Raw genomic sequence first — 23,363 nt, 5'->3', positions numbered from 1 at the left:
GACCCAATGAAGCACTGAGACAGCTGAGTGCATCGGGGTGAGCATGTGCCCATACACACTAGAATATCAGCTTGATCAGGCGTCTCACCAATGACCGATTGCTACTTTCTCCAGGGCTTTTGGTAGCTCTATCCACAGCAACAGCTCCATGTTCTTTGGCTCCTTTGAAAAGATCTTCCACCAGTTCATTAGGACTCTTCTTTCTTGGAGGACCAACGATTTGCTGACCACTTCTCTCTGAGCCACCAGCATAAAACCTGCATTAAAAATATCAATATCAGAAAACTAGTATAATACTGCTGCCTATGTTCAAGAATTATACTGTAACTAATAAAACACTAACCTATAAGAGTATACCTACTATAATACATCCTCCTGTGTACAAATACATGAAAATTATATTACTGTATCCTGGGCACTAGAATATAACTACTATAAATTCATCCTATGTACAAGACTATAAGCACAATAACACTGCTCCCTATGTACAAGAATATAACCGCTATAACACTGCTCCATATGTACAAGAATTTAACCACTATAATACTACCTCCTATGTAGAAGAATATACAGTGGCATGCAAAAGTTTGGGCACCCCTGGTCAAAATTACTGTTACTGAGAACAGCTAAGCAAGTTGAAAACTAAATGATCTCCAAAAGACATACAATGAACCACACTTTTCAACATTTTAAGCAATATCAGTGTATTATTTTGGTGCTGTACAATTTTAGAGTGAAAAAAAGGAATACCTTGCAAAAGTATGGGAACACAAGGAGATTTGAGCCCCCCAGATAACTTTGACCAAGGTCTCAGACCTTAAATAGCCTGTTGGGGTTAAGGCTTGTTAACAATCATCGTTAGGAAAGCTTTAGAAATACCCAGGCTCCTCTAACCTTGTCCCAAAAAACAGCAGCCATGGGTTCTTTTAAGCAACTGCCTAACAATCCGAAAATGGTTTAGGCCCACAAAGCAGAAGGCGATAAGATGATAGCAAAGTGTTTTCAGGTTGCCATTTCCTCAGCTCGACATGTAATTAAATGAGTTCTCCAGGAATTAAGAAAATGAAAATACTTAAATATTACTTTATTAAAATATATATTTCTCCAAGTACCTTTCATTAATTAGAATGCCTTGTTTTGTCTGGGGAGCAATCATAAAGGGGAAATAAAATGGCCGCCATCCTATTATTACACACAAAACCTGTCCTAATCACACAGGAGGATAGGTTACTTCACAACACTGAGCTAAAGAGCTGCCTCATCCTTCTCTCTGCTCCGCTTGTCAGGGATTATGATTAGTGATGAGCGAAGTAAGCTTTGGATGTTACAAATGAAGTCGCTTAGTTCAAAAATTCGGATTAATACTGTATTAAGCTGAAGGTTTTACCATGGCCCTCACTGTCCCCTGATCTGAACATCATTGAAAATCTGTGGATAGACTTTAAAAGAGCAACGACTGCAAGACGGCCCAGGAATCTCACAGAACTGGATAACTTCTGCAAGGAAGAATGGAAGAAAATCCCTCAAACAAAAATTGAAAGATTGTTGGATGGCTACAGAAAACGTTTCCAAGCTGTGATACATGCCAAAAGGGATGCTACTAGGTACTAACCATGCAGGGTAACCAAAGTTTTGCTTCAGGCCCTTTTCCTTGTTATTTTTTAAAATGTAAAAGATAAAAATAAACAATTATTTTTGCTTAAAATACAAAAGGAATGTGTCATCTTTAGCTTTGTGTGTTTTGGAGATCATTTCATCTTCAACTTGCTTAAAGGGGTTGTCTCATCACAGACAGGATAGGATATGCCCCAATTGTCTTATAGGTGCAGGTCTGCACCTATATCGGTAATGGAACCCCACAAGATGATGTCTGAAGGACTCCAGTCCGGCCACCACCAAGCACGCCCCCCATAGAAGTGAATGGTAGCGCACCTCGCATGACCAGCCACCGCTTCCATTCACTTCTATGGGCCTGATGGAAATAGCCGAACCAGCACTCGGCTATTTTTGGCAGCCCCATAGAGAATGAATGGTGGGCAGTTGCGTTCTCAATATAGGTGTGGGTCGCAGCGGGACAACCCCTTTAATGTTCAAAGTAACAGTATTTTTTTTACCACGGGTGCCTAAACATTTGCATGCCACTGTAACCACTATAATACTGATCCCTGTGTCCAAGAATTTAACTCCCCTTTCACACGAGCGAGTTTTCCGCGCGGGTGCAATGCGTGATGTGAACGCATTGCACCCGCACTGAATCCTGACCCATTCATTTCAATGGCTCTGTGAACATGAGTGTTGTTTTTCACACATCACTTCTGCATTGCGTGAAAATCGCAGCATGCTCTATATTCTGCACTTTCTCACGCAGCCCTGGCCCCATAGAAGTGAATGGGGCTGCGTGAAAAACACATTGCATCCGCAAGCAAGTGCGGGTGCAGTGCGTTTTTCACTGATGGTTGCTAAGAGATGTTGTTTGTAAACCTTCAGTTTTTTATCACGCGCGTGAAAAACGCATCAAAACTCATAGCACCCGTGCGGAAAAAAATTACAAAACTGACTGAACTTGCAAAATGGTGCGAGTTTCACTGAACGCACCCTGAACACATCCGGACCTAATCAGTCACGCTCGCGTGAAAGAGGCCTAACTACTATAATACTGCTTCCTATGTACAAGAATATAACTACTATAATACTGCCCCCATGTACAAGAATATAACTACTATAATACTGCCTCCCTATGTACACGAAAATAACTACTATAATACTGCCCCCTTGTGTACAAGAATATAACTACTATAATACTGCCCCCCTATGAACAAGAATATAACTACTATAATATTGCCCCCTATGTACAAGAATATAACTACTATAATATTGCCCCCTATGTACAAGAATATAACTACTATAATATTGCCCCCAATGTACAAGAATATAAATATTATTATCTCACATTTGGTGGAATTGCGAGAAAATAAAACCGTTTTGGGTAGAAGTAGAAGCAGCTATAAACAGGATATGTAACACCCAGATTACCCTAGAAGCAAAACTCCTGTTGCTCTGGTGCCCAAATAGCACGCTTACCCCTTCAAAGTATAACCTACAAACCATGCTTATTACGGCAGCTCGGCTGCTGATTCCTTTACTATGGAAAAAACGAATCAGCCCCTTCGTTCTTGATGTGGACCGAGAAAATTGACCAATTATATCGGTTTGAAGAGCTAGCCCACTGGGAAAACCACTCTAGAGCAGTTTTTGTAAAAATGTGGTCTCCTTGGAAAATATATCGCAAATTCTAGGCTTAGATATGTCCTGATTTAAGATTATGATTGGCATCAAATTTTTTCCCTCCCCCCCCCCCCCTCTCCCCTCTTCCCCTCTTCTCATCTTCCTTTGTCTTGTTTTACCTCCCTTGTCAGTTATCTGTTCACACATTTCATTTTGTTATTTGAGTTGTGTATGCAATCATCTTGAATACATTGTGGCTGCTGAATATGCACTTATCCAGCTGCGCCTGGACACGAGATGTATGACTTTTTACACGACTTTGTACTTTTCTCAAATAAAAAGAAATTTGATAAAGAATATAAATATTATAATAATGTAGTAAAACCAAAACTAAACAGCACTCTGCAAACACTATAGACTGTACATTTTTTCTAATGTTATATTTACTACAGTATATACACTCATTGACAACAAAAACAACGCACTCAGATAGAAATGTCGGTTTGCTATAAAACTCAGCATGCATTTATGATTGAGATATGTAAATTATTATACAGGGTGGGCCATTTATATGGATACACCTTAATAAAATGGGAATGGTTGGTGATATAAATTATTATACAGGGTGGGCCATTTATATAGATACACCTTAATAAAATGGGAATGGTTGGTGATATTAACTTCCTGTTTGTGGCACATTAGTATATGTGAGGGGGGAAACTTTTCAAGATGGGTGGTGACCATGGCGGCCATTTTGAATCCAACTTTTGTTTTTTCAATAGGAAGAGGGTCATGTGACATCAAACTTATTGGGAATTTCACAAGAAAAACAATGGTGTGCTTGGTTTTAACGTAACTTTATTCTTTCATGAGTTATTTACAAGTTTCTGACCACTTATAAAATTTGTTCAATGTGCTGCCCATTGTGTTGGATTGTCAATGCAACCCTCTTCTCCCACTCTTCACACACTGATAGCAACACCGCAGGAGAAATGCTAGCACAGGCTTCCAGTATCCGTAGTTTCAGGTGCTGCACATCTCGTATCTTCACAGCATAGACGATTGCCTTCAGATGATACGAGATGTGCAGCACCTGAAACTACGGATACTGGAAGCCTGTGCTAGCATTTCTCCTGCGGTGTTGCTATCAGTGTGTGAATCAACACAATGGGCAGCACATTGAACACATTTTGTAAGTGGTCAGAAACTTGTAAATAACTCATGAAAGAATAAAGTTACGTTAAAACCAAGCACACCATTGTTTTTCTTGTGAAATTCTCAATAAGTTTTATGTGTCAAATGACCCTCTTCCTATTGAAAAAACAAAAGTTGGATTCAAAATGGCCGACTTCAAAATGGCCACCACCCATCTTGAAAAGTTTCCCCCCTCACATATACTAATGTGCCACAAACAGGAAGTTAATATCACCAACCATTCCCATTTTATTAAGGTGTATCCATATAAATGGCCCACCCTGTAGAATGGTCTGATTAGACACTGGGGCATACCATAAGAGGTCGTAATTAGTACTCCCCCCTTCCCCTTCACTGCCCTATAAAAAGGCTATCAGAGGCTACTTTTGGGTAGTGTACCTCTAGGTGAGAGATCGTTGACTGCTAGACATGCCTCTACAACACACAAAAATATATTTTGCCGAGAGGAGGCGCATCATTGGACTCAGAGAAGCAGGATAGTCCTTTCAAAGAACTGCCCACCATCTAAGCTGTTCTGAACTAGCTGTTAGGTTGTTTTGGGAGCAGTGATTATGTGGGGACTTTCACACAGTGAACAGGCTCCAAATGGCACAGGCAACCAGAAGAGGATAGTTTGATCCACCAACAAGCACGAGCAGCTCCCACAGTTTCATTCTCCACCATCCAGACATAGATGGCACCTTCATTACACACCCCCTGTCTCTGCCTAGACCATTTCCAGGAGCTTAGCAGAAGGGAATCTGGTGTCATGACGACCATTACATGGCCTGCCACTGACACCTTCATTTTCAGTGGTGTCGTGAATGAGAAACCTGGACTGCTACAGACGGAAACTGTATAGTCTTTGGTGACAAAACCAGGTTTAGTTTGGGATCTGATGACAGTGGGGTTCCAGCATGGAGTCCTTGTGGTGAGTGCTTCAATCCTGCCTTGTTGCTGTGGAGCGACACACTGCCCGAACTGGGGGTATGATGATCTGGGGAGCCATCACATACGATAGTCATACGCCCCTAATAGTGATAGGGGGACACTAACAGCTCAGTGATACAGTCCTGATCAAAAGTTTAAGACCACTTGAAAAAAATCCTATTTAGCATGGCTGGATCTTAACAAGGTTCCAAGTACAGCTTCAACATGCAACAAGAAGAAATGGGAGTGAGACAAAACATTTTTTGAGCATTCAATTTAATGAAAACAACGAATAAACTGAAACATCCTGTTTTTCAGCTGATCAAAAGTTTAGGCCCACACCTCCAAAAAAAATAAAAAATAAAATAAACCAAAACAGAAATCCAACTTCCAAACATGAACTCAGTAATGAGTAGCTCCGCCGTTATTGTTTATCACTTCAAAAATTCGTTTCGGCATGCTTGATGCAAGCGTTTCCATGAGGTGAGTGTGAACATTTCTCCAAGTGGTGAAGACGGCCGCACGAAGGCCATCTACTGTCTGGAACTGTTGTCCATTTTTGTAAACTTCCCTTGCCATCCATCCCCAAAGGTTCTCAATTGGATTTAGATCAGGGGAACACGCAGGATGGGCCAAAAGAGTGATGTTATTCTCCTGGAAGAAGTCCCTTGTCCTGCGGGCATTGTGTACTGTAGCATTGTCCTGTTGAAAAACTCAGTCGTTACCACTCAGACGAGGGCCCTCAGTCATGAGGAATGCTCTCTGCAACATCTGGACATAGCCAGCGGCCGTTTGACGCCCCTGCACTTCCTGAAGCTCCATTGTTCCACTGAAGGAAAAAGCACCCCAGACCATTATGACGCCCCCACTACTGTGACGCGTAGAAAACATCTCAGGTGGGATCTGCTTGTCATGCCAGTAACGTTGGAAACCATAAGGACCATCAAGGTTACATTTTTTCTCATCAGAGAATAAAACTTCCTTCCACCTTTGAATGTCCCATGTTTGGTGCTCTCTTGCAAAGTCCAAACGAGCAGTTCTGTGGCGTTCAAGGAGACGAGGTCTTTGAAGACGTTTTTTGTTTTTGAAGCCCTTCAGTCTCAGATGCCGTCTGATGGTTATGGGGCTGCAGTCAGCACCAGTAAGGGCCTTAATTTGGGTCGAGGATCATCCAGTGTCTTGACGGACAGCCAATTGGATACTCCGGCTCAGTGCTGATTCTTTTTTTTGGGTCTTCCACTTGACTTTTTTGTTCCATAACCCTCAGGATCATTTAAGAAATGTCTTACTTCGTCCCACCTCAGCAGCGATGGCGCGCTGTGAGAGACCCTGCTTATGCAGTTTTCTGGCTTTTGCCATCACAACGTGTGACTACCTGACAGAAAATGACAATGAATCCACATCTTTGCACAGATTTGGCCTTTTAAAAGCATGTGGTCCTAAAATCAGCTGAAAAACAGCCTGTTTCAGTTTAATCGTTATTTTCAATTAATTGAATGCTTAAAAAATGTTTGGTCTCACTCTCATTTCTTCTTGTTGCATGTTGAAGCTCTACTTGGAACCTTGTTAAGATCCAACAATGTAAAATAAGATTTTTTGCCATTTTTCAAGTGGTCTTAAACTTTTGATCAGGACTGTATGTGCAGGACATCCTTTTTGTCAAGGAGTGTAAATGAATATGAGGCAATTAGCAAATATATTTTGATCAAAATCATTTGTGCCCATCCACCATGCCAAGGTGACACAGTGATGTGCTCCTGCACATTTACTTCATTTAATAGGAAATGCTGACTGTTTTATAATATTGCTATGTACTGGAATATAACTACAATAATAAACGCCCCCTGTGGTCAAAATCAGGACAAGTAGGACAGTTTTCTGGTGATTGGTCATATACTGTAGCTGGAATTACAGACCTTCACAAGTTTTATAAAATAAAAATAATATCCCATTCAGAAAGGTAATGGCAAACATCCCTGATCTCTTCTGCAAACAATATCCAAAACGTACAAAAAACCTTTTCAACAGACATAAGACTCATCATCCCTGGCGCGCCCTCTATAGAGTGGTCTGCATTGTCAGGAACTTCTAGTATTCATTATCCCTATTGTGGCTGCGCCTGCCTCTTCCTTCCATGTCCTATTCACAGTGGCGCAGGAAGCTGAGACATGAGCAATGTGGTCAGAGTAAAGTTTCTTGGCTTTTTGACCCTCACAGACGAAAAGGGAATCTCAGGTGACTTATACAAACAGCTCGCTATATCTCAGCTTCCTTTACCCGTGTGAACGATTACACTGCCATCGCCCATGAATTTGCAGGTATGACATAGGCGTCAATATCGGAGTCATCCACAAAACATCTAGCACAGCTCAACACCTGGAAAATATAAATTAATTCTAACCTCTGCCCTTCCTCTTCTTCTTCCTCCTCTTCCTGTGCGTGCACCAAGTCTCTGAAAGACGTCACCCTGTGATCACTGAAATGAGAGGCAAGAGTAAACAGTTAGTGCTTTGGGTCATACACGGGCTGTCAGGGTTTAGAAGACTTTAGGGAGCCAAACTCATTTCTGTAGTAGTCAGGAGTTGTCAGCTGAGGGTGCAGTGCAGCAGAAGTAGGAGTGTCTCACTTTACAGCTGCTGCACTAACAGTTCAGGCGGTCCAAGCCCCAAACACACGTTGGTATAGGAAAATGTGACAGCAGGAGCATTAGGATGTACTACCGATGCTGGGTGGTGCATCATTTCCAAGTGGCTCAGCCCTGAATCCTCCCGAGAGACTGCATAAAAAATATTCTCCCTGTCTGGAGCCATTCAGGTCCCAGGAGCATGCTCACATCACTCACAGAAGGGCCAACTGTGACCCTATTGAGAAAATAAACACAAGGCCCACAACCAGATTTATGATAGGAAGTTATACAATAAAGGGGTTTTCCTCAGGTTAGGTAATCAATACCTCATTAGTCGGGGTCCAACTCCTGGCACCCTTGCCGATCAGCTGTTTTAAAAGGCCACGGATGTCATGTTCATCGATCACATGGCCTAGGTGCAGGTGCAACACCAAGCACAGCCGCTATACAATGAAAAGCACTTTGCTTGGCAGACTGTGAGGAGGCCCCAGCGCTCACTGTAACACCACAACCAGCAAATATTGAAGATCTATCCTGAAGACAGGTAATCAATATTTTCCTACCACAAAACCCCATTAAATGGGATTTCCAGGTTTATTTTTCTTAAATTTGCTCCATGAGCCAGGGTTACATACACACCTGCTTCTCACTACTCCTTTCCGGCTCCGTGGCTCCCAGGCTCAGTGCTGTTTAGGGACACATCACCACTGAGGCCAGTCTTTGGCTGCAGTGGCACACATGACTCTGTCTGTGCAGAAGTTGACAAATGAGGATAGGAAGTCAAGTGACGAGAGCCAGGGAACCAAGGAGCTGGAACCGAACAGGCAGAGAGCAGGTGAGTATGGATTTCTCCACAGGTACTGCTGGCTGGGAGGCAAATAAAAATGGAAAACCCCATTAAAGTGGTTTTCTGATGACCAATATTAATGGGACACACAGAAAATATCATCATGGCTGGACCTCTGGGGCCCCACTGATATCTAGAATCAGGGTGGATAAAAATTAGGGATCGACTGATATTGATTTTTTAGGGCCGATACCGATAATTTGTCAACTTTCAGGCCGATAGCCGATAATTTATACCGATATTCTGGGTATTTTTATTTTTGAGGAAAAAAAAAATTTCCTACACAAATCTGCTGAAAATTAATGTTTTTTGTTAATGTGTATTATTATTTTATTTTTTTTGTAGATCTTTTTCATTTATACTTAATATTTCTTTTTTTTTTTACTAACTTTTAGCCCCCTTAGGGACTAGAACCCTCGTCCTATTCCCCCTGATCGATCTCTATCAGGGTGAATAGGAGCTCACACTGTCCCTGCTGCTGTGTGCTTTGTGCACACAGCAGCATGGAGCTGAACATGGCAGCCAGGGCTTCAATAGCGTCCTGGCTGCCATGGTAACCGATCGGAGCCCCAGGATTACACTGCTGGGGCTCCGATCGGAGGAGCAGGGGAGAGGGGATACTGTGGCCACTGCCACCAACGATTAATACTGGGGGGGGGGGGGCGCACCAATGTTTTTACTATTGGGATGGGGGTGGGGGGCGCACTGCGCCACCAATGATTAATACTAGGGGGCTTGAGGGGGCGCACTGCGCCACCAATGAAGATACCTCTCTTTCACATACAGGAGGCGGGAGCTGGCTGCAGAGTCACATAGCCGGCTCCCGACCTCTATGAGCGGTAGCTGCGATCCGCGGCACCTAAGGGGTTAACTACCGTGGACCGCAGCTGCCGTTCATAGAGGTCGGGAGCCGGCTATGTGATTCTCAGCTCCCGCCTCCTGTATATGAATTAATGAAAGACTCATCTTCATTGGTGGCGCAGCGGCCACAGCCCCTCCCCTCCTCTTGTCTCCTCTCCTGCCATTGGCGGCAGCAGCATCACAGGGGGAGGAGACACTGCTTCCTTCTCCCCTGTGCTGCGGAGGGAACACAGAACGCGCTGAGAGCAGCGCGTTCTGTGTTCCCAATACGTTATCGGTATATCGGCAAAATAGATGCCGATACCGATAACGTTCAAAATCCTCAATATCGGCCGATAATATCGGTAAAACCGATAATCGGTCGATCCCTAATAAAAATCTTTTTTTTTTATTAAATCTGATTTTTTTTTTTTATATATAATGCTTTTTGAGGAAAATATATTACCATCCAAAAGGTTATTCCATCATGAAATAAAGATTCGTTTTTTTAATTATGTAGAATAAGGCTGTATATGTTTAATTTTTTGGGTAAATAAATTCCATTAATCCATTCACAATGTCCTGCTCTTCCAGAGGTTTTTGTAAGATTATTGGGCAGTTTCTCTGCCTACAAGATATTATCACAGATGCTTGGTTTACTTTTGCAGTTCTCAAAACTGAATTTGACTCAGCAGAGATCACATGCCTCTTCTTCACAGCAAAAATGTTATAACATGAACCAGGGTGGATTTGATTTAAATCAAACTGATTTAAATCACTAGTCAGTAAGGCTTGATTTAAATCATAGTTTTCTACATAAAGACTAATTCTTGCTGGTATAACTTATAATATGCAAGTAGATGAAGATTTTTAGAACAACAACTTTTCATATTAGTTTGATTAGGTTGATTCTGTATTCATAGGTTTGTAGGAGTCTTTTTCTCAACTCTGTTTATGTTATAATATTTTTGCTGTGAAGAAGAGGCATGTGATCTCTGCTGAGTCAAATTCAGTTTTGAGAACTGCAAAAGTAAACCAAGCATCTGTGATAATATCTTGTAGGCAGAGAAACTGCCCAATAATCTTACAAAAATCTCTGGCAAGAATTAGTCTTTATGTAGAAAACTATGATTTAAATCGAGCCTTACTGACTAGTGATTTAAATCAGTTTGATTTAAATCAAATCCACCCTGGTTCATGTTATAACATTTTTGCTGTGAAGAAGAGGCATGTGATCGCTGCTGAGTCAAATTCAGTTTTGAGAACTGCAAAAGTAAACCAAGCATCTGTGATAATATCTTGTAGGCAGAGAAACTGCCCAATAATCTTACAAAAACCTCTGGAAGAGCATGACATTGTGAATGGATTAATGAAATTTATTTACCAAAAAAATTAAACATATACAGCCTTATTCTACATAATTTAAAAAGTGAATCTTTATTTCATGATGGAATAACCATTGAATGGTAATATATTTTCCTCAAAAAGCATTTTATATAAAAAAAATCCAATTTAAATAAAAAAAATCATTTTTTTTTTTTTTTAATCATTGATTTCTATCCACCCTGACATGAACAGAGTTGAGAAAAAGACCTTAATCCTAACTTCTACAAACCTATGAATACAGAATCAACCTAATCAAACTAATATGAAAAGTTGCTGTTCTAAAAATCTTCATCTACTTGCATATTATAAGTTATACCAGCAAGAATTAGTCTTTACGTAGAAAACTATGATTTAAATCAAGCCTTACTGACTAGAATAAAGTGAGTCACAGGCTTTGGCTTTTCCCCTGCACAGATTTGCTCCTGCCTCTTCACTTGAATGGAGATATGCTGTCCTGGGGAAAAGCCATAGAAGCCCCAGAGTTCTACGCTCATTGGGGGTCTCAGCAGTTTGCCCCCCCGGATCTGTCATTGACGGTTCTTCCTATAGACACGCCATCAATATTAGTCTGCAAAATTCCCTTTTTCTGGAAGGAAGCGTGCCAGTGTTCGGGCACTCACCTGGGTCCAGAACCACGAGAAGTGGAGCCTGGGGGCGGCTGTGGTAGTGTCACTATGTCTTCATCATCTCCTCCATCCTCATAGAAACTGGCCAGTGCTAGCTAGGAGGAGGAAAATGGAAAATTTAAAGGTTTTTCTATCAAAAAAACAGCTGTGATACATAAAGAAGGTTCGGGTATTTTCTGAAATGAATCTCTTGACACCCTGCAGTCAGACCACACAAAAAAAGGTAATATATTTCCAAAAGCAGCCTTTTTGCACATGGACCTTCTGGTATAATTGTGCTTAATACACAGTATCCAGTCAGAGCAAGCAGATCTGCAGTGTAAAGCATGGAGCAGGGACAAAGCAGCAGCCTCTGATGTGATTGGGGTGGATTTCAGACTCCAATAGATAATGCAGCTAAGAGAGAGCCACCAACAGTAGTATGTTGACCTATATGTACTAAGGTATCCTGCTGTCTGCTGGGGCCTATTCAGGCCATTGCTGAAAGGGGCCCTCTGAGTGTTTTATACTGATGACCTATCCTCAGGATAGGTTAGGCTACTTTCACACTTGCGTTCAGAGCGGGTCCGTCTGGTATCTGCACAGACGGATCCGCTCCTATAATGCAAACGCTTAGATCCGTTTAGAACAGATCCGTTTGCATTACCATGAAAAAAATAAAATAAAATTTGAAAATTGCACCATATTGTGTCAACTTCAAACGGATCCGTCCCCATTGACTTACATTGTAAGTCTGGACGGATCCGTTTGCCTCCGCACGGCCAGGCGGACACCCGAACGCTGCAAGCTGCGTTCGGATGTCCGCCTGCTGAGCGGAGCGGAGGACAAACGGTGCCAGACTGATGCATTCTGAGCGGATCCGCATCCACTCAGAATGCATTAGGACTGGACGGATCCGTTCGGGGCCGCTTGTGAGCCCCTTCAAATGGAGCTCACAAGCGGAGCCCCGAACGCTAGTGTGAAAGTAGCCTTATTAGTATGTGATCTGATCAGCTGTTTAAAGAGGCCTCTGGGCTAAGGTAAGCGCCACAGCCTCCTCGCAGCTTTCCAAGCACAGCGCCGTCCATTGGATAGTGAATGTGCTTGATATCACAGCTAAGCACCATTTACTTGAGGTGATGAATGATGATAATGTCACTGGCCTAGGAAGCAGCCTCTTCAAACAGCAGATCAGTGGGGGTGACAGAAGTTGGATCCCCACCGATCACATACTAGAGACTTATCCTGAGGATAAAACACTCAGAAAACCCCTTTAATGAAACAGATGCAGCTAATGGGGAGAGTACACTGGGTCTCCTCACCCTACACACTAGGGCTGCACGATATGGGAATTTTGTGCGATTGCGATTAGGGCCCTAAAAATTGCGATAACGATGTGCGATGCGATATTTTAAAGGGAATTGTGCTAGAGGTCTATTTGCTTGGATTTTCCCATAGGACGCCGTCATGTGGGGGATCTGTGGAGGACGCCGTCATGTGGGGGATCTGTGGAGGACGCCGTCATGTGGGGGATCTGTGGAGGACGCCGTCATGTGGGGGATCTGTGGAGGACGCCGTCATGTGGGGGATCTGTGGAGGGCGCCGTCATGCGGGGGATCTGTGGAGGACGCCGTCATGTGGGGGATCTGTGGAGGACGCCGTCATGTGGGGGATCTGTGGAGGACGCCGTCATGTGGGGGATCTGTGGAGGACGCCGTCATGTGGGGGATCTGTGGAGGACGCCGTCATGTGGGGGATCTGTGGAGGACGCCGTCATGTGGGGGATCTGTGGAGGACGCCATTATGGGGGGGGGGGGGGAATCTGTGGAGGACGCCGTTATGGGGGGGGGGGGGAATCTGTGGAGGACGCCGTTATGTGGGGGATCTGTGGAGGACGCCGTTATGTGGGGGATCTGTGGAGGACGCCGTTATGTGGGGGATCTGTGGAGGACGCCGTTATGTGGGGGATCTGTGGAGGACGCCGTTATGTGGGGGATCTGTGGAGGACGCCGTTATGTGGGGGATCTGTGGAGGACGCCGTTATGTGGGGGATCTGTGGAGGACGCCGTTATGTGGGGGATCTGTGGAGGACGCCGTTATGTGGGGGATCTGTGGAGGACGCCGTTATGTGGGGGATCTGTGGAGGACGCCGTTATGTGGGGGATCTGTGGAGGACGCCGTTATGTGGGGGATCTGTGGAGGACGCCGTTATGGGGGGGATCTGTGGAGGACGCCGTTATGGGGGGGATCTGTGGAGGACGCCGTTATGGGGGGGATCTGTGGAGGACGCCGTTATGGGGGGGATCTGTGGAGGACGCCGTTATGGGGGGGATCTGTGGAGGACGCCGTTATGGGGGGGGATCTGTGGAGGACGCCGTTATGGGGGGGGATCTGTGGAGGACGCCGTTATGGGGGGGATCTGTGGAGGACGCCGTTATGGGGGGGATCTGTGGAGGACGCCGTTATGGGGGGGATCTGTGGAGGACGCCGTTATGGGGGGGATCTGTGGAGGACGCCGTTATGGGGGGGATCTGTGGAGGACGCCGTTATGGGGGGGATCTGTGGAGGACGCCGTTATGGGGGGGATCTGTGGAGGACGCCGTTATGGGGGGGATCTGTGGAGGACGCCGTTATGGGGTGGATCTGTGGAGGACGCCGTTATGGGGGGGATCTGTGGAGGACGCCGTTATGGGGGGGATCTGTGGAGGACGCCGTTATGGGGGGGATCTGTGGAGGACGCCGTTATGGGGGGGATCTGTGGAGGACGCCGTTATGGGGGGGATCTGTGGAGGACGCCGTTATGGGGGGGATCTGTGGAGGACGCCGTTATGGGGGGGGATCTGTGGAGGACGCCGTTATGGGGGGGATCTGTGGAGGACGCCGTTATGGGGGGGATCTGTGGAGGACGCCGTTATGGGGGGGATCTGTGGAGGACGCCGTTATGGGGGGGATCTGTGGAGGACGCCGTTATGGGGGGGATCTGTGGAGGACGCCGTTATGGGGGGGATCTGTGGAGGACGCCGTTATGGGGGGGGATCTGTGGAGGACGCCGTTATGGGGGGGGGATCTGTGGAGGACGCCGTTATGGGGGGGGATCTGTGGAGGACGCCGTTATGGGGGGGGATCTGTGGAGGACGCCGTTATGGGGGGGGATCTGTGGAGGACGCCGTTATGGGGGGGAGCTGTGGAGGACGCCGTTATGGGGGGGGATCTGTGGAGGACGCCGTTATGGGGGGGATCTGTGGAGGACGCTGTTGAGCAGCAGGCAGGTGTGAGCGCATCTGCACGCACAGTGAGGCGAAGACTTTTGGAAGATGGTCTGGTGTCAAGAAGGGCAGCAAAGAAGCCACTTCTCTCCAAAAAAAACATCAGGGACAGATTGATCTTCTGCAGAAAGTATGGTGAATGAACTGCTGAGGGCTGGGGCAAAGTCATATTCTCCGATGAAGCCTCTTTCCGATTGTTTGGGGCATCTGGAAAAAGGCTTGTCCGGAGAAGAAAAGGTGAGCGCTACCATCAGTCCTGTGTCATGCCAACAGTAAAGCATCCTGAGACCATTCATGTGTGGGGTTGCTTCTCATCCAAGGGAGTGGGCTCACTCACAATTTTTCCCCAAAACACAGCCATGAATAAAGAATGGTACCAAAACACCCTCGAACAGCAACTTCTTCCAACAATCCAACAACAGTTTGGTGAAGAACAATGCATTTTCCAGCACGATGGAGCACCGTGCCATAAGGCAAAAAGTGATAACTAAGTGGCTCGGGGACCAAAACGTTGACATTTTGGGTCCATGGCCTAGAAACTCCCCAGATCTTAATCCCATTGAGAACTTGTGGTCAATCCTCAAGAGGCGGGTGGACAAACAAAAACCCACTAATTCTGACAAACTCCAAGAAGTGATTATGAAAGAATGGGTTGCTATCAATCAGGAATTGGCCCAGAAGTTGATTGAGAGCATGCCCAGTCGAATTGCAGAGGTCCTGAAAAATAAGGGCCAACACTGCAAATACTGACTCTTTGCATAAATGTCATGTAATTGTCGATAAAAGCCTTTGAAACGTATGAAGTGCGTGTAATTATATTTCACTACATCACAGAAACAACTGAAACAAAGGTCTAAAAGCAGTTTAGCAGCAAACTTTGTGAAAAGTAATATTTGTGTCATTCTCAAAACTTTTGACCACGACTGTAGATTAAGTATTCAGTGGGCTTCTGGAGTCCTCCTTTTACCTGAAAACCATACAGCTTTAGGCGACTTTCAGACTAGCGGCAGGACTTATCCGACAGGCTGTTCACCCTGTCGGATCAGTCCTGCGGCTATTTTGCCATGCCGCCAGACCGCCGCTTCGTCCCCATTGACTATAATGGGGACGGAAGCGGAGCTCCAGCGCAGCACGGCAGTGCACGGCGAAAGGCCGCCGGACTTAAAGTACTGCATGTCTGACTTTTTAGTCCGGCGGCTTCTCACCGCGAACTGCCGTGCTGCGCCGGAACTCCGCCCCCGTCCCCATTAGAAGCAATGGGGACGGAGCGGCGGTCCGGCGAAATAGCGGCCTATCGGATGCGTCCTGCCGCTAGTGTGAAAGTACCCTTATACTAACCCAGTGCAGCTCACAACCAGCTGGAGGTGAAAACTCTGCACTGGGGCGATCCAGATCCCTAGAATTTACATAGGATTTGGATGCTCATTCAGTCATGTGGTTTGGGACACCACCCTGGTGTAGTGAGGATCCGGTCATGGTTTGTATTTCTCACTGTGTCCACAGCCTCTCACCATCTGCAGTATGTACCAGTGAGGAGGGAGGGTGCGGTGCTGTGTGACAGCTGGCAGGCAGGAAGGACAACTGACATATGTGGAGCTAGTACAAGATCATTGCATTTTCTAGATGTCCCCCATCCCTCCCCCAAACACACTGATGCTAAATGCCTTGACTAAATCATCCCTATTGTTTACTACTGAGAAACGCCCCCATCAGTAATACATAAAGGATAAGTCAGATGTAGCTTCTTGATGAGTAGCATAAGCCCCCTCAGCCTTCCATCCTCTTCCTTGGCCACTGGACATTACCACTTAGAGGGGTTGTCTGGTTTCAGAAGGAAACTGCCCAACCCTCTCGATCCGTCTGCAGCAAAGTACTTACCAGACAGATCCCGCACCTCTGCTCCGGTTCTCCCCGCTGGGCTCTATTTACCTGACTGCAGAGGTGACATCACGTAACCGCTGCAGTCAATGGCTGGCTTCAATGGCTGTGCATCCAATGAGGTCAGGGACTGCATGCAGTGGTCACGTGTTGTCTGTGAGATGTCACTGCTGCAGTCATGTAAATAGAGCGCGGGATCCGTCTGGTAAGTACTTTACTGCAGGTGTTTACAGAGGGTTGGCCGGTTTCCTTCTGAGAGCAGAGCGCTGTCGAGGCTGTGCAAGATTGATAAAACGGCTAAGGGTATATTCTAGAGTTGTTGCGATACCAATTTTTTTATTCGGTTTCGATACCATGAAAAAGTATTGCGATACTCGATACCATGCGAAAAAAAATAAACCAAAAAAGCCACGTGCGTTTTGCATTTTAAAAAATGGCGAATCGCGCAGTTTTTATTTATTTTTTCTGTTCCGGCGTTCACCGCATAGATTTTTTTTATATTTTAATAGTTTGGACTTTTCTGACGTGGCGATATGTAATATGTTTCTTATTTATACATTTTATATGTGAAATTGGGAAAAGGGGGTGATTCATACTTAATATTTTGGTGGGGGATTTTTTTCCTTTTACACTTTTTATTTAATAACTATTTCCCCCCTTAGGGGCCAGAACCTGGGATCTTTCACCCCTTGTCCTATTCACCCTGATAAAGCTCTATCATGGTGAATAGGACTTCACACTATCCCTGTGCTCTGTGCACACAGCATCAGGGATATTACCATGGCAGCCAGGGCTTCAGTAGCGTCCTGGCTGCCATGGTAACCGATCGGAGCCCCAGGCTTACACAGCTGGGGCTCCGATCAGAAGCTGCCACTGCCACCAATGAGGGGGAGGGGAGAGGACCCTGTGGCCACTGCCACCAATGATTTTAATACTGGGGGGTTGAGAGGGGACGGCGCACTATGCCACCAATGATTTTAATGGGATGGGGGGTTGAGGGGGGCACACTGCACCACCAATGATAATTACCCCTTAATACAGGAGGCGGGTACTGGCAGATCAGCGGCAGTTAACCCCTCAGGTGCCGCACCTGAGGGGTTAACTGCCGCTGATCGCAGCTTCCTGTCAAGGGCAGGGTGCCGGCAATGCGATTCTGCTGCCGGCACACGCCTCCTGTATTATGGGTTTAAGTCTACTTTTCCTGGGTCCAGACTAAGTATTAGGCTACACAGAGCGGCGCCCAGCGATGTCCCAGCACTCACCATTATTCCTGGGCACTGCTCCGCTCACCTGCAGTGCCCCATTACTGTCTTCTCTCCTGCTCCACATGCTGATTACTATCGGAGCGATGGGGAGGAGACATCAGCTTCACTAGTGGGCGTTCCTTCTCCCTGGCTGTAGCGCTGTCCCCAATCGCAGGGAGAAGGAACCCCCACTAGTGAAGCTGATGTCTCCTCCTCATCCCTCCGATAGTAATCAGCATGTGGAGCAGGAGAGGAGACAGTAATGGGGCACTGCGGGCGAACGGAGCGGCTCTGTGTAGGAAAAGTACTATCATTGGTGGCGCAGTGCGCCCGCCCCTCCTCCGTCCCTCTCTTCTCATTGGTGGCACCTTGCTGCTGAGAGAACATGAGCGTGCTGACAGCAGCGCGCTCATGTTCAGAGATACTAGACTGCGCAGAGGCGCAGCCCAGTATAGAAGTATACAAAAGTATCGATTGGGTATCGAAATTTCGATACCCGCAACAACCCTAGTATGTTCACATGTAGCTTTTTTAATGAACGTGCTGAATGCATCCATAGGCCACCATTCACCGTACTGTGCGCCTTTAGCCTCCGGTATGTGGGAGCATTTATCCAGCTGTTTTGAAGGGGTTTTCCGAGTTGTGAAAAAAATAATATAGCACTGTAAATCTGATGGTCAGCAATGTATATAACTAAGCTAAGCAAGATTTAGGCAAAAAAAATATCTATTTCCTTGTTTCCCTGGTTCTCTTCTGGCCCTTTGCTTACCCGCAATAACAACAATCTCTGCCCCTCCCCCTACACTGCTAAGGGAGTGAATACAAGTAATGCCCTGAGTGACGTCTCTGCCTGCTGGGAGACTCAGCAGCATGTTGTATGTGTAGGACTACAAGTCCCAGCTGTACAATGACACTGCTGATACACACAGGATCTTCCCCCTACCTGTTCTTGTGCAATGCTCTGCAGAACTCCTCCAGTCTGTCAGCTCCTGTGCCCAACATTTGTCTCCTCACTGCCTGCAGCTACTCAGTAAAGCCTTCAGCCCCGAGTCTGTGCAGCTCAAGGGGTTAAATGTTTAATCCAGGGTGAGAGCAAAAAGCAGCAGCCAGTGTTCTGTCATTCTGGTGGACTTTATCGAGATGCGAGTCTCTTCTAGCAGATCTCACACCCCCGGAAATCCACCAATCAGCAGCCTCACACACCCCTGCAAATCCTCCAATCACCGTTATGTCACCCAGCATGCACCGCCGCGGCATCCCTCTTCCCACAGTGCATTGCGATAGCCCGTTCAGCCGCTGCACGGCGATTATCTGCGGAGTGACAGAACACCGGCAGTGAAGGGGGGCGTGGCCAGCACAGTGATGTCTCATCTCATGTAAAGGCACAGATCTGCGCTCTCAGGATTGTGCACGAAACATCATCAGAGCAGGGAGAGAGGCTTACATCACAGGTCATGTGACCCTCAGTGACATCTGAGAAAGGAGCAACTGGAGATAAAGTAAGTGAATTGTAAAGTCCCTACATTTGCCTAGTTAGAAACATACAAAGAACAAAAAAAATAACTCAGATAACCCCTTTAACTATAAAAGAAAGTGCAGTAGACTGTACTGTCCGATTCAGCGGGCCATGACAAAGCTGTATACCCCAGTATGCACACTTACTTTTAAAGTGGGGGCAATGAGAAACACATGCCCATGTATGACTATATACGGTGGCATACGGCATAGCCTTCCGTCAGGGGGTGCACAGCCTTATAGAGGATCAGACGTGATGTGAAAGAGCCCAAGACATCCCAAGCCACATGATCGTTCTCCCCTCATCCCCTTAACATGATTTAAGGGGGTTCTTCTGGCTACAGATATTAATGACCTATTCTCGGGATAGGTCATCAATTTAAAACTGGTGGGGGTCCGACACCTGCCAGCTGTTTGGAGCTGCCATAGCACTAGAGTCTATAGTGTATGGAACTGCAGGCAGACAGCGCTGTGTAGTGGCCATGTCAGGGTACTGCAGCTCAGCCCCCATCCGGCACCAGAAACTACACTTTGTATGGAGCCTTCTGCTCCCGCTCTGTATATTATGAGTTTTTGGTCACCGTGGCAGCCTGAAAGATCTGATCAGAAGGGGTCCCGAGTGTCGGACCCCCACTAGCTTCATACCTATGACCTATCCTGAAGATAGGTCATTAGGAGCCCAAAGAACCCCTTTAATAAAAACATGTTAAAAAACCATACAAACCTAAGACCACTCACACCGGAGGATCTGTTACAACTGCATCCAGTCCAGGCAATACATGTTTACCTGCAATGATACATTGTAACAAAACATCAGGACAGAAGGGGCACTTGGCTGGGGATGTGTCTGGACCAGACAACTGTAACAAACAGCCAGCTGTGAAATTACGCCCGCACAGGTTTGTAGCCGATAGATTCTAGGCTTCCGCACCGCACAGACTGACAGGTTCATATGATTTGTAATTAAATATTTTGGTGACAAAACAGACCGCACCCCAAACTAAAAATTTTCTATTTTTTCACACCCCATAATACAATGAAAAATATGGCGCCGCCATAAAGCACAACACAAGCCATATCTAACTCCCAGTTCATGGCACATTGTATAAGACAGCGGTGACAGACCTGACCCAACTAAGAGGAGGGAGTGATGGGGAACTGCAAACCCCACAACAAGAAGGGCTCAAAAGCATGGAGACCCTTGTAGTCCTGGGGGGAGACATTTATAAGGGGATTGTGGGGTCTAGCAAGGCAGGAGGGGAGGGGCCGTGGATCTGTCTCGCGTGGGTCAGGCGAGATGACAGTGCGATCTCCAGCCCGGGTGCCCCACTTCTCTCTCCCATGTGCCGCGTCTGTCCTCCCGCCTCTGCAACCTCCCTTCCTCCGTTACCTGCAGGTCCCAGCCGGCGGACTCGAGAAAAAAACGCGCTCTCTCCTCCTCTGAGCCGGTCACCGACACAAACTCTCGCACCGCTTCCTCCTGCTGAGCCGCCATCTTACTGTGCAGCAACACCTACTGTCCCCCGGAAACACGGCCCCAGCGCACAACGTTCCCAGGGCGACGGCCTGTGTCACAGCGTAACCTGTCCCCCGGAAACCGAGCCGCGTGCGTTGTAGACCTGTTACCAGCTGCTGGAAATATGGTCAGTCCATAATAACCGAGGTCTAGAGCTACCAACTGTAAGTACAGCTCCCATGCCGAGCAGTACTGAGATGCTTGTGGAATAGACTGAAGAAATATTGACAAAATTCACTCCTGAAAGTGACATCCACAGTGCCCCCATAACAGTGATATCCACAGTGCCCCCATAACAGTGATATCCACAGTGCCCCCATAACAGTGATATCCACAGTGCCCCCATAACAGTGACATCCACAGTGCCCCCATAACAGTGACATCCACAGTGCTCCCATAACAGTGACAGCCACAGTGCTCTCATAACAGTGACATCCACAGTGCTCCCATAACAGTGACATCCACAGTGCTCCCATAACAGTGACATCCACAGTGCCCCATAACAGTGACAGCCACAGTGCTCCCATAACAGTGACAGCCACAGTGCTCCCATAACAGTGACAGCCACAGTGCCCCCATAACAGTGACATCCACAGTGCTCCATAACAGTGACATCCACAGTGCTCCATAACAGTGACATCCACAGTGCCCCATAACAGTGACATCCACAGTGCCCCATAACAGTGACATCCACAGTGCCCCCATAACAGTGACACTCACAGTGCTCCCATAACAGTGACATCCACAGTGCTCCCATAACAGTGACATCCACAGTGCTCCCATAACAGTGACATCCACAGTGCTCCCATAACAGTGACCGCCACAGTGCCCCCATAACAGTGACATCCACAGTGCTTCCATAACTGTGACAGACAGTGCTCCCATAAGTTGACATCCACAGTGCTCCCATAACAGTGACAGCCACAGTGTCCCCATAACAGTGACATCCACAGTGCTCCCATAACAGTGACAGCCACAGTGTCCCCATAACAGTGACATCCACAGTGCTCCCATAACAGTGACAGCCACAGTGTCCCCATAACAGTGACATCCACAGTGCTCCCATAACAGTGACAGCCACAGTGCTCCCATAACAGTGACATCCACAGTGCTCCCTTAACAGTGACAGCCACAGTAAACATAGAAACATAGAATGTGTCGGCAGATAAGAACCATTTGGCCCATCTAGTCTGCCCAATATACTGAATACTATGGATATCCCCTGGCCCTATCTTATATGAAGGATGGCCTTATGCCTATCCCATGCATGCTTAAACTCCTTCATTGTATTTGTAGCTACCACTTCTGCAGGAAGGCTATTCCATGCATCCACTACTCTCTCAGTAAAGTAATACTTCCTGATATTACTTTTAAACCTTTGCCCCTCTAATTTAAAACTGTGTCCTCTTGTGGTAGTTTTTCTTCTTTTAAATATGCTCTCTTCCTTTACCGAGTTGATTCCCTTTATGTATTTAAAAGTTTCTATCATATCCCCTCTGTCTCTTCTTTCTTCCAAGCTATACATATTAAGGTCCTTTAACCTTTCCTGGTAAGTTTTATCCTGCAATCCATGTACTAGTTTAGTAGCTCTTCTCTGAACTCTCTCTAGAGTATCTATATCCTTCTGGAGATATGGCCTCCAGTACTGCGCACAATACTCCAAGTGAGGTCTCACCAGTGTTCTGTACAGCGGCATAAGCACTTCACTCTTTCTACTGCTTATACCTCTCCCTATACACCCAAGCATTCTGCTGGCATTTCGTGCTGCTCTATTACATTGTCTTCCCACCTTTAAGTCTTCTGAAATAATTACTCCTAAATCCCTTTCCTCAGATACTGAGGTCAGGACTATGTCAAATATTCTATATTCTGCCCTTGGGTTTTTACGCCCCAGGTGCATTATCTTGCATTTATCCACATTAAATTTCAGTTTCCAGAGTTCTGACCATTCTTCTAGTTTTCCTAAATCCTTTTCCATTTGGCGTTTCCCTCCAGGAACATCAACCCTGTTACATATCTTTGTGTCATCAGCAAAAAGACAAACCTTACCAGCGAGGCCTTTTGCAATATCACTTATGAAGATATTAAACAAAATCGGTCCCAGTACAGATCCCTGTGGAACCCCACTGGTAACATGACCTTGTTTTGAATGTTCTCCATTGACTACAACCCTCTGTTGTCTGTCACTCAGCCACTGCCTAATCCACTCAACAATATGGGAGTCCATGCTCAATGACTGCAGTTTATTGATAAGTCTTCTATGTGGGACAGTGTCAAAAGCCTTACTAAAA

General features: G+C 46.2%; 1 protein-coding gene across 1 annotated transcript in view; it reads right to left on the bottom strand.

Moving 5' to 3' along the window:
• The window catches only part of NSFL1C (NSFL1 cofactor), a 41,126-nt gene extending 20,024 nt beyond the window's left edge, over positions 1 to 21,102 (bottom strand). The window contains exons 1-4 of the mRNA XM_040437771.1: positions 20,947 to 21,102; positions 11,669 to 11,769; positions 7,751 to 7,825; positions 89 to 257 (exon numbers count right to left, since the gene is read on the bottom strand). Coding sequence (XP_040293705.1) covers positions 89 to 257; positions 7,751 to 7,825; positions 11,669 to 11,769; positions 20,947 to 21,051 — 450 coding nt within the window. The 5' untranslated portion in view covers positions 21,052 to 21,102. The remainder of the gene's footprint in view (positions 1 to 88; positions 258 to 7,750; positions 7,826 to 11,668; positions 11,770 to 20,946) is intronic.
• Positions 21,103 to 23,363: the final 2,261 nt, after the last annotated feature.

This window comes from Bufo bufo, chromosome 6 (assembly GCF_905171765.1).
Source record: "Bufo bufo chromosome 6, aBufBuf1.1, whole genome shotgun sequence".
NCBI lineage: Eukaryota > Metazoa > Chordata > Amphibia > Anura > Bufonidae > Bufo > Bufo bufo.
Note: the sequence above shows the minus strand (reverse complement) of the source record. Positions and strands in the feature narration are given on the sequence as shown.